General features: G+C 57.9%; 1 protein-coding gene across 3 annotated transcripts in view; it reads left to right on the top strand.

Moving 5' to 3' along the window:
* The first annotated feature begins 8176 nt into the window (after nt 1-8176).
* TSPOAP1 (TSPO associated protein 1) overlaps nt 8177-12234 on the top strand; it is a 71031-nt gene continuing 66973 nt past the window's right edge. For all 3 annotated transcript variants that reach the window (XM_086624422.1, XM_086624420.1, XM_086624421.1), the window contains exon 1: nt 8177-8512. In XM_086624422.1, coding sequence (XP_086480548.1) covers nt 8177-8512 — 336 coding nt within the window. The remainder of the gene's footprint in view (nt 8513-12234) is intronic.

Below are 12234 nucleotides of genomic sequence, written 5' to 3'. Positions count from 1 at the left end.
CAGGGTGGATCACCAGCACCCGGCCCGGGCCATCGGCACCCAGCATGGGCCACCCGCGCCTCGACCCGGTAATGGGGGGACCCATCTGATGCACCCACATGGAGCTCACGGAGCAGCGCGGGGTCTCCTGGGGTGCCAGCAGCCACGGCCCCGATCCCGCTGCGAGGGGGGCAGTGGGTGCTGGGGGCCGATGGCAGGTAAGGGGGTGGCCCCCCCATCCTGGGGCACAGCGGGGCAGCGCGGGGGGGAGGAGGTGCTGCGTTGGCGGGCAGGCGGAGGCGGGAAGCTCCCAAAGCAGAAGTTCCACCCAGGGGGTTTTCAGTGGCAGCACGGACCGGACTGAGCGGACGCAGAGGCTGGTAGGGCAGCGAGGTGAGGCTGTTGGGGCCAGGGTCTGCCTGGCCTCGGGCACGGGGACCTGCGGGTGACCACCACATGGCCAAAAGGGCAATGGGGGCATCAAAAGGGTCTCCATGTGGCTGGCAGATGGCGGGAGGTGGGGAGCCCCAGGCTACAGAGCTCCCATGGTCACAGGGGGACAGGGCAAGGGGATCTTTGGTAAAGGATGCGGGGATGAGGTGGGGTCCCCTATGGGGACATTTCAAGGGTGACAGGAATGGGGTTTGCCATAAAATTCCCACCATGGCAAGAAGGTGAAAGAGTCCTCTGTGACCAGAGTGACATTTAGCTGAGATCTCCACCATGGGGACAAGGCAGTGCAAGGGGTTCCCGTCACGCAGATGGAGTTTGCCATGGGATCCTCATCACGCGGACAAGGCAGAGGAGTCCTCTGTGACCAGGGTGGCATTCCTTCATGAGGAAGGAACCGGGGGGCAAGGGGGGGCCTCTGTGATGCAGATGGGATTTGAGGGACAATGGTGGAGTATGAGGTGGCATCTCATCCTTGGGATCCAGGCGAGGGGGTCCTCTGAGACTGGGATGGGGTTTGAAGGGCAATGATGGAGTTCAAGGTGGGATCCACCCTGTGAGGACGAAGCAAGGGGGTCCTCTGTGAATGGGACGGGGTATGAGGTGGAGGTCACCCCATGGGGACAAAACAAACACACCTTCTGTGCCCAGGATGAGATCTGAGACGGGATGATGGGGTTTGAGGTGGAGTTCTCACCAGCAGAGACAAGGCAATCAAGGTCTCTGTGACAAGGATGGGGTCTGACATGGGGTGCCCCACTTTTGGGACAAGTCAAAGTGGTCTCCTATGACCAGGATGGGGTATTAGGTGGCTTCCCCACTTAAGGGATAAGTGAAAACTTACTCCTATGACCAGAATGGGGTCTGAGGTGGGGTCCTTCCTTTGGTGACAAGTCAAAGCTGTCCACTATGACCAGGATGGGATATTAGGTGGCTTCCCTGCTTTGGGGACAAGGTCGGAAATTTCCTTGTGCCCAGGAGAGGGCTTGAGGTGGTATGATGGGGTATGAGGTAGGGTCTCGCCCACTGGGACAAGATGAGCATGTCCCTTGTGCCCAGGATGGGGTTCTAGGGGAGACAAGGGAGCACAAGGCAGGATCTGCCCTGTGGAGCCAAAGACGTCCCCCATGTCTGGCATGGCTGCCCAAGGCGGGAGGTGACGCTGGTAGTGCGTCTCTGTCCCCACGGCAAGACCAGCCCTGCAATTTGCGTCCCCAGCCATGCCAACGCTGAAGGTGGCCCCATGGCCGGGCCACGTGGGGTGCGGGAAGTGGCCCTGTGCGGGCAGAAGTGAGCACTTCACCGGAGGAGAGCAACTGCTGGACACCGACTGAGAGACAGTGCAGTCACCCATAAAGTAGAAAGCACTACTAAACAGCACTGCAGGGTGTAGTGTTTCCTACTTTATGGATGAGTGTACTGTGGGCTACGGAGAAGAGAGCGCCGCCGCCACCCACGTGCCCGTCACGAGCTGCACGCGGTCTGAGAGCAGAGGATGGGCTGTGCCCGGCTCACAGGAGGGGGCCTGTGCTTGGCCACCCGCCCCGTGGGCACTGCCACCCTCTCCCTTCCGCGGGTGCTCTGCTCGTCCCCGCTGTCCCTCTGGCACCCGGGCACTGGCCACGTGGGGAAGAGCGGCCACGTGGCCCAGTGCCCCGCGTGTGCGGCGGAGGGGCCCATTGAGTTGGAGCGAGCACCACGCTGGGAAGCCAGGTAGGTAGCAAAGCCTCCAATTCCCATTTTCTCCCTCATCTTCATTTTCCACATAGCAAAGCCGTGGGAAGAGCTGGGTGGTGGTGGCCACGTGCAATGGACGGGTGGATGGGGGGTCCCGGATGGCTTTGTGCTGCCAAATGATTGCCGGGTGCAGCGGGGCGAGGGGGCTGCTAAATAAAACTCTTTCGGCATTGACTTGTGGACTTTTTTTATTCTATTCCTGGAAAATGCAAAACCAGGGAAGAGACACTGGCAGTGCCCAGGGCCACGGGCAGTGGGACACACCGGGAGCTTGCACGCTGCTGGAGACCATGTTAAAGCCCTGGGGGAGCCTTGGTGGGACCATGGGTGGGGGTGGTGGAAAGAGCTCAGGAGGAGCTGGCAAATCTCAACGTGGGGCTCTCCCCTTCGCTCCGCCAAGGCTCACCGGCGAAGCCGCCGAGTCCTGCGGCAGCACCGGCCACAGTCGCGAGGCCACGTGGAACGAAGAGATCCTCCTATGGTCCCTGCCTCCTTCCAGCCGCACACTCCGGGCCCGTCCTTCTAAAGCCAACCTGGCTTCCAGGGACACAGGAGGAGGGTCCCTGTTCCCCAGACATCAGCTCCTGAGCCCCACCCAGGCATCTTCACCCTTGTCTTTGACTCCCCATCTCCCGCCCGTGAGAGAGGGCATCTAAAAAATAGTAGGGAAAAAAATACTAAAAATACACTTTTTTTTTCTTTTTTGAGCCCAAATGTTAATGGAAAATTTCCACGTTTTGTAAAACTTCTTGTGCTGGTCTCAGGAGTGTTTATGGGTGTTTTTACCGAGCTTGGGGTATTTTTCTTTCACTTTGAGCCCTCCTTGGGCTGGTCAGAAAGGACCGGGGTGTGTTTTGCTTCTCTTCGCTGTCCCAGCTCTCCCACATTCCCTGGCTTTGTGACTGTTTGAAGGACATGCGGAAGGGAAAAAAAATCAAATCAAAACTGCCGTCATGGTCGCAAGGAGGCAAGTTTTTAAACAGTAAAAATGAAAAAGGGCTAAAAAAAAAACCCCAAGCAGCCAGCGCAGTCTGCCCCGAGCAGCTTTCGTTTTGCTGCGCGCTGGAAAGGAAAAGCAAGTCCAAGTTTTTCATGTGAAAAAGTTTTGAAAGTTCACCTCCTAATGATGAATATTCGAGTATTAGGAAGGATAAATACCGAAAGTTTTTGATTGAGGACTATTGTGGTTACAAATATCACAGTCACTCAGCATTCACCCCTGCGAGAGACGTTTGGGAACATGTTTCTTGCTGAGAGCAGCAAAACAGGAACTGCTACTTTTTTCTTTTTTTTTTTTTAAATTACACATTCTGGTTTTTAGTGCCCTCCCTCCGTACCGAAGGCATTTTGGCAGGTTCCCGCAAGGAAACGTGTCCTCTGCCTATTGGGACGAGCTCCTGCTCTCCGAAGGACCTCGGCTTGCTTATCCTTGTCCCGTTGGATGCCACAGAGGTGGCCAGGCTGCGCGTTCTCCACTCCCAGCTGCTTTGCAGACCCAAAAATGCCCGGAACAGGGCTGGGGCTGGGGCTGGGACCCCTCTGGGTGCTGCAGGGTGTGCGGGTGCCCATCCCAGCGCTGTCGGGGTGGCTCTGGGGAGGGCTACGGGCACTGACAGCCACCCAGCCAGGCTCTGCCAGCGTCTGGGGTAAAAGCCAGTCTCTTCCGCGCCAGCCCTGGCGCACGTCATGGTGTTTCCATGCCGCACTGTGCCAGGCCACCATGTCTGGGGCTGCGCCGAGACCCTCAGCAGAGCCAACGCACCACATCCCCTTTTCTAGGTTATTTTTAACCGGGGTTCGGTCCCCGTGTTGCTCCACGGCACAGTCCCACCAGCAGCCATGTGCTGCTGGGGGTGGCAGGATTGGGGGGAAGAGCGAGCGTGGGCAACGTGGCCACCCGCATCTCTTCCTTGGAGCTGTGCCAGGAGGTGTCAGAGCAACCCCCCTGGGCAGAGGGTGAGTGCACGGAGGTGGGAAGTGGGAGCTGAAGGGGTCTGCTGGCAGAGCAGGCTCCCACTCAGGTCACTGCACCATACTGCACACACCAGCGTGAGCTCATGTGCAGGGGCAGGAGGGACCATCTTGCTGGGGCCACCCCCAGGGATCTGCCAGAAAGAAGGTGGAAATGGGTTGGCACCCACCATTCACCTCAATCTGGAGATGCTGGTGAGTGCTGATACATGCCATGATCTCTGCACCCACGAGCAGGTCCCCCAGGGCTGGCATGGCCCTGGGTGCTCGTCCTCACACTTCCTTCAGGGAAGGAAGTGTGTGCTCAACAGGGAGCACAGTCCCACAGCAGAACCCTGGGTGACTTGGAGGACCAGGGGATCCTGTAGCATCCCATTCCCACAGCTCTCATGAAGACTTCATCGACTTGCAGCTCAGTGAGCTTTTGAGCCAGAGTCTTTGTGTAACAGCCCAGATGAATTTCTCTTCTCTCCTTCCTAAGGATGGTCTGTAGCCGTGACTTACCCAGCCAGCTAAACAGCTGGAGGGTGGGCAAGGTGTGGAAGATCATCTCCAGCTTCCCAAGCTCAGGGCCCCAGGAGACATCTTCTCCCCAGGATTGGTGGTGGGGGATGTGTGGACATCCCATCCAGGGCCTTCAGCTCACCTAACTGGGGCCTTCAGCGAAGACTGTGGGAGATCCAAAATTGAGCCTGGGTTGGCCCAGGGGGTTGTCCCCAGCCCCACTTTCTTCAGGGCAGCAGGTCCTGGGAATGCCATGGAGCCATGTGGGTCTTGCACCAGTGGGTGGAAGAAGCAGAACTGTGCCTGGGGAGCCGCAGTGGCAGCACGTCCGAGATGAGACAAGCAGAGACTGCGAGCAGGACGTGGCAGTGGAAGCGCAAAACAGGACGTGTCGGAGCAGGGTTTCCAAGGAGGCCGCGCTGTGAGCGGCGTGCGCGCTGCTCTGCTCGCAGCCACGCGATCTTATCAGCCATCAGCGGTGCGTCTCCCTTCCCGCCGCTGCCTCTCGCCTCCTGCTAATTAAACCCGCTTGTTCTGTCTTGTCAGTTGAGCCGTGCAATGCCTGGGTCTTGTTCCACGCTTGTGCAGCACCTAGAGATCCTGCCTGGTGTCTCCTAGGGCAGGCAACGGTCATGGGCAGGGATCAGGGGAGGTCCCAGCGGTGGGAGGTGGTGGGACTCATCGTGAGTTGTTCCTGGAGGGGAAGGAGTCACTTAAGCTGATGTTTTGAAGGTACACATGGAAGGTGGGATCAGTTGTCTGGAATCTGTTGGCTGCGTTTGCTGCTCATCACCAGCTCGGTGCTTCCCCCCACCACACACAGGCACTCCTTAAAAACGGACGGCTTGGAGATCGGGGTTTTGGGTGGGATGACAGGCTCCTGCAGGCTGCAAGACGTGAGACTGTTAGACCTGGCGGAACTCTCCACCACGCAGGACTCCATTTAAGTGGGTCACCTACACCCTTCGCGGCCAGTGGTGAGAAGTAACTGTCTTAGGAGTGATTCACCTCTGCTCGGGTATGGCACCAATCATTCTTACCCAGCTGGACTGAGTTGAGATAATGAACTACTAATTACTAATCAACTCAAGGTACCGATCCTGCCTATAAGAGGCAGGCCATTTCCTCCTGGCTGTGGAGGATGCAACAGTGTCCTTGGTGCTGCAGCCCAGGCTGGTGAGCAACAACTGGTGACCCTGACGTGATACATCTGTGAGACCCTGGGAAGCCCCGACTCCCTCGCCGAGCCGAGAGCCCGAGCCTAAGGAGCCTGAGCCAAAAGAGCCGGAGCCGGGAGCTCGAGCGAGAGTCCTTCGGAGAAGAAGGTAAAGCCGCAAGCCCTGACGTGGTATTTGCAGGAGGGAAGTGTGCTGGAGTTGGATGAATGGGCCGGGTCTCTGCTCACCCATAAAGCCTTTGTGAAAACAAAAAATGGTAAAACAAAAAGGGGGAATTATGGCACCAATCATTCTTACCCAGCTGGACTGAGTTGAGATAATGAACTAATTACTAATCAACTCAAGGTACATATCCTGCCTACAAGAGGCAGGCCATTTCCTCCTGGCTGTGGAGGATGCAACAGTGTCCTTGGTGCCACAGCCCAGGCTGGTGAGCAACACTCAGGCAGGGGTGATGCATAGCCAATGGCATCTGTTTCAAGAGCTGACACATCTGCATGGTGCACATCTGGATGTGTGGATGAAGCTCTCAAAGGAGATGCTCGCAAAGTGGTGTCTGAAAGGGGCACCACGGGCCCCCTGCACTGTACCTCCCTGGCGCAGGAGGCCCAGAGTTGGCTTTCCTGGTGCAGGAGCTACAGCCACAAAGGGAGCAACATGGTGTGAAAGGCCAAGTGCTGTTCCCACCCCACAGTGGGGAGGCACCAGCAGCGGGACTGGGAGTTGTTGCCACACACAAGGACATAGAATCACAGAATCATAGAATGGTTTGGGTTGGAAGGCACCTTAAAGATTGTCTAGTTCCAACCTCCCTGCCATGGGCAGGGACACCTTCCACTACACCAGGTTGCCCAAAGCCCCATCCAACCCGGCCTTGAACACTTCCAGGGATGGGGCAGCCACAACTTCTCTGGGCAACTTGTTCCAGTGCCTCATCACCCTCATTATAAAAAATTTCTTCCTTAGATCTAATCAAAATTTCCCCTCTTTCAGTTCAAAGCCATTGCCCCTGTCCTGTCACTACATGCCCTTGTCAAAAGCGTAAACATGGGGAGGCAGGACCTGTCCCCAGCTGCTGAGCAGTGGTGTGAGGTCTGTGCTGCTCCTCTTGGATTTGGGATCATCGAACCTTGCTCTGCAGTGGGTCAGGTTTGAGCGGGGCTGGGGAGCACAAGGGCAGACAGATGTCCCCCAGGGTGGCCGGTGGCTTTCCCCTGAGCATCACTAACACTGTGCAGGCTGATGAATGAGGTGACCATCAAAGGCACAGCACGGCAGGGAGCAGGCAGAGACAGAGCTCACGGCTGCCGGCTCCGTGTCAGTGTGCTTGGAGCTGGCAGTGCCCCGCTCCACTGTAGCGCTATGCTGCCAGCTCCTGTCTCCCTGGATCGTTTCCCCTGTCCTCTCATCCCGAGTTCACCTCACCCTCTGCCACATGCCCCCCGCAGCCCCTGCCCTGGGCACGCTGCAGGCAGGGCCCAGACCGCGTTTTTCAGCAGGGTCTTGGCGGTGGGGGCTCAGTTCTGCCCACCCAGGGGAAGGAGGGCGAGCACCCCCGGGGCAGAGCCCAGCTGCCCCTTCCAGTGCCCGGCGGTCCTCAGAACAGGAGGGAAGGGGGAAAATCCCGCTGGTTGCCCAGGAGCAGACCTTCTCGCCCAGCGCAGGGTGCTGCGGGCCCCAGAACCCCCATCTCGGCGGGGTGCGGGGCCCTGAGGGACCCCGACCCCGGAGTGCGGAGGGGTGATGCGTTATGGGGGGGGGCAACCCGGCCGCTCCCCCCCCTCCCCCGCTGCAGCATCACCCCCGCTGCCTCATCAATAGGCAGCAAACCCCATTCCCGCACCGTTGCCATGGAAACCGGCGGAGCCGCCGCTATTGGCGGCCCGGGGCGCGGCGCGGCCCCCCCGGGGTGCGCGGCCCGGCTTAATATTGATGAGTCGGCAGCGTCTGCGCCGGGGGCTGCCCGAAGCCACGGTGAGGGGCTGGCAGCTCCCCCGGCCCCTCCGCTACGTCATCCCGGTCCGGGCGGGCAGCGGACATGGGGCCGGGGGCGGCAGGGGGCTGAAAGCAGCGGGCAGCAGCCTTTGTACGGTGTGTAAGGGGGGGGGCGGGGAGGGGGGGGGCGCGGCAGCCGCCCGCCCGCCGAACCGGCGGATCCAGGCGGGGATGGAGCCTCCCCCGGCGCAGGGATGCTGCTGCTGCTGCTGCTGCCGCCGCCTCCGTCCCCGCCGGGAGCGAGCGCGGCCCGGGCTGCTCCCGCCGCCGCGGCTCTGATGCCTTCGGGTTTTCCGTGCCGGCTCCCGGAGCCGCGGGCAGCCCCCGCCGCCAGCGGCTGAGCCCAGCGCCCTGCCCCAGCCATGCAGGAGCCGGAGCCGGGGGTGCCCGGCGCAGACCCGGCGCAGCCGGCAGCGGGGCAGCGCGGTGCCCCGACAGCGGGCGATGCCGTCCCCGCGGCCTCTGCCTGCCCAGAGCCGGACACGAGTAAAGGCGGGGGGGGCGACAGCGACAGGGCGAGCTGCCAGCTGTCCTCGGGGCCGGAGGGGGCCGGAGCACCCCAGCCCCAGGAAAAGTCCCCGGGGCTCCCCTGCCTCCCCCCTCCGGACCCCCAGCGGGTTCGCTCTGCACCGGAGCTCATTAGGCCGCTGCGAGCGATGGACGGGCTCGGATGCAACCGGACAGACAGACCCCCCCAGGTAAGGCGGCCGCTGGGGTGTGTTTGCGGGCAGGTGGGGTGCCGCGGTGTGCGGTTTGGGGGGGGAGAGGCGTCGGGGCATCGGGGCGATGTCACCTTGGTACGAGACTGGCATGGGAAACAGCTGTACTTGGCTGTGGCTGGGCCAACCCCAAAACCTTCCCCACGGGGCTGGGAGCTGCCACAGAGAAGGAGCTGCTGCCTTTACTGCCCTTCCGCAGGGATTTCGGGCTGCATCTCCCCTGGCTGGTGCTGGAGCTGGTGCGGGGTCTCACCGGAGCCCGGACAGGGCCAGCGCTGGGCAGAGCCCACCTGGTGCAGACACAGCCCCTGCACCAGCAAAGGCTGAGCCGTCCCTGCAGCGTCTCCTCGCTCCAGCAGCATCCATGGCTCTGCAGGTAGTGGTGGGGACACAATTCACTGCCACCCCCTTCCAGAGCACCTCATCTCTGCTTGGGGTAGCTCAGGAGGGCTTGGGGCATCTGTATTGAAGGGTGACCCTGTCCCTGCAGGCAGCACTGGGGCACCTCGAGGCAATGCAACCCAAAAGGCTCTCTCAGAGTCTCACCTCCTCAATCCAGGCCATAAAATTTCATCAGTTTATCCTGCTTAGGACAGCTTGCCCTCCCTTCCCATGGGTGAAATCAGCCATGGATCCCTCAGGAGCCTGGGGTAGTTCCGTGGTGCTTTTAAAATAGGGGAGGAGTAAGTTCTTGGCCTGTTCTTCTTGAGCATGGGGAAGAAGAGCCAAGCAGAGCTGATCAGGGTTTAGGAGAAGGTTTTTGAGCCAAGCCTGTGCTGTGCTCCTGAGCCCGGCTGGAAGCAGGTTGGACGGGCCCGCAGGAGAAACTGCACTGCTGGAAACCTACCGAGAGGGAAAATGGTTTCACTCAAGCACAGTTTCTTATGGGTCTTTTTTGAATGGCTGTTTATCATGATGCTTAGGGAAACACCACGTTTAACCACGTAGTCCTCTGTCTGCTGCTGACCACAGCCCCTGGCCATTCCAGAAGCACCCCAGCCAAAAAATGGGACAGGAGAGCAGGAAGCATTTGTGCTCCCACCTCCCATTTCTATCCATCCCAAGAGTCAAATTGGTCGTGCCAAATCTCCTGTCTTCTCTCCTTTCGGCTGGTGAGGGAGCGGGTAGGCACCGTGTCTTGGTGGGGGAGCCTGGGTGGGAAGGCTGGGAGTGGCAGAGGGGCAGGTACCTGGTTCAAAGGGGTGTTTGTGGGTGCTCCAGCAGCCGAACATCATCCTGTGGGGTGCAGGCCATGTCCCCAGCTCTAGCTGGTCCCTGCGGTGGGTCTCCTATGCACCAGCTGTGCACATGGGTGGTGGTGGAGGGGGCGAGGACCCTACTTGGTCTCTACAGCAGTGACTGCTGAGCACCTGCCATTCGGTTTCCCTTGGTCCTTGGGATGTTTTGAATGTTTCCTCATGATCCTGGGGGGTCCTGGCTCGGTAGGTGATTAATACTTCCCTTCCCACTCACATGGGGTTGTGGCAGCACCATGATAGTATCATCACAGTACCCGTGTACCAGGACAGTACTGTGGTGGTACTTGATGGTACTGATGGTGCCATGATGGTATCAGAGCATTGGTACTGTGGTACCCGGTGGTACTCTGCTGTATTGTGGTAGTGCCACAGTAGTACCATGATGTTACCGTGGTGGTACTGGTGGTACCATGGTGGTACCATCCTTAACATTGATGTTGATCCCCAGAAAGGTTAACTTGTCTTTTCCCGGAAAACAAAAAATCCAGCATTTTCTCGCGAAGTCAAGTGGCTTCAGTGATGTGAAAGGCTTCCAGCTCAGACCCAGGAGGGAGCTCAGCGCTGCTGACCCTGGCAGAACAAGTGCTGGTGCTGCTGGGCTGTGGAAACCACATCCCCAAACCCACTTCCTAGGGAGCAAGGTGCTGTGTTACAGCTGGGGATGAGGGGATGCTTACCCAGCTCCCCTCCAAAAGCGTGCCTCTTCCCGGCCAGGCTTGGACAGATGCTACAGACGTTGTGTGTCCTGCTGCTGGAGCTGGGCTTCCTTTAGGACATTTGTCCTTGGGATGTCAGAGCTGAATTATGCAAACAGGACAGCTGCCTCCAGGGAGTAATCTCCTAGTGTGGGGAAGAGCCTCCTGAGGCTCATCACTGACAGAGTTGATTAAAGATGTTGATTTTATGATGAAGCTCTTGCCGTGTGTCCCAGCCTCCACCACTATTACTCTGCCACTGTCCTCAGGGACAGTCTATGGGCAGATGTTGAGACTATTCATAGGTCAAGTTAATCTCAGCTTTCTTGCTTGGGTCCCTTCTGAGTGCCTGAGGGTGGAGAGCTGTTGCCCTTCTAACATTTGGGAGCCGGTGAGGGATCTCTGGAGTTAGGGAAGTGGGTTGGGAGACACACCTGGAGCTTCCTGTCCAGCTCCTGCCCCAAGCAGCGCTGGCTCCAGAGCTGGAAGAGGTTGCTCAGCACCTGTCCAGGTGAGTGTTGAGTATCTCCAAGGTCTGGCACCCCACACCTCTCTAACTCTGTCCTGAAGCTGCAGCACTCTTATGGAGAAGAATGTTCTCCATAGGCCTGGTGGGAATTCTCCTTGTTGCGACTCATGCCCATGTATTTCCATCTGCTTGAGCTGTGTCTTTGCATCCTGCAACCACTGCAGGATTTCCCAGCTCCTCTGCAGTGTAATGGTACCAAGGGGCATCCCACTATGTTACTAATGCTACCTGGGGGCTTGCTCTCATGAATGCATTCTTGGTCCTGGGGCTTTGGAATTGCTCTGGTCTTGCTTTCCAAAATTTCTATGTGTCACAGGAGGTAAGAAATTACTTTCCTGCTGAGAATCCCCAGGCACTGCAGGTGTAGGATCCCAATCAGAATAACGAATATCAGAGAAGGAGAAAAATCTTGTCTGTGTAGGAAGAATGGAGTTAAAGTGGCATAGATACAGTCTGGCTGGAAATTGGAAAATCCCCATAATAGTGTCAAATGGATTTTAGAGGACTTCCCGCAAGAGCTCAGTTGTCTGCATCTCTTATGGGATGCTGCTCCAGCAGGATCTGCTTTGGCTCTGGAAACTTGGAATGGTTTGGGAATGGTTTGCTGAAGTGCAGGATCTCTCCTGGTGCCCTGAATTGGTAGAGGGGAGAGGAGCAAGGTCATTCACTTTCTGCATATTCCCTGCATCCTTCCCTTCCAGGAATACTCGTCCCCCCAACTTTCCCAGCTGCACTTGCAGAAGGGATGACCTCAGTGGTTGACCACGTCCATGTTCTGGCATCCCAGGAACCACACAAGCCAGGAGCACAGCTAGGGTGCTTGGAGTTGGCTATCATGACTACTTCTCAATCTCAAGAGGTTACTTTGGATCTGAATTTCTTAAAAGCCAAGCTTCAGCTTCCCTTGAGGTCACATGGAGCTAAAAATACTCAATAAATCCGTAAACCCCAACTTAAAATGCTTAAACCAAGGAGCTCCCCAGCCAGTAGGAGTTTAGATATCCACAAAAGAACCTGTTGCTTCTAGTGGGACTTAACAGCACAAAGCACGGATAGAGAAAATTATAAAATGCTGGTAAAGATCCTCCATGTCAAGTGTTCAGGCCAAGCTGCATTTACCTATGAGCTCAGTACCTTTTGCAGGAATTTGTGGCATTTCAAGAGCTTCAAATTTTCCATTGGCAAAGATATAACACTATTCATTTAAAGTCTGAGGGT

This window comes from Tauraco erythrolophus, chromosome 21, assembly GCF_009769465.1.
Source record: "Tauraco erythrolophus isolate bTauEry1 chromosome 21, bTauEry1.pri, whole genome shotgun sequence".
Taxonomy (NCBI): Eukaryota; Metazoa; Chordata; class Aves; order Musophagiformes; family Musophagidae; genus Tauraco; species Tauraco erythrolophus.
This window is presented reverse-complemented; position numbering and strand designations above follow the sequence as displayed.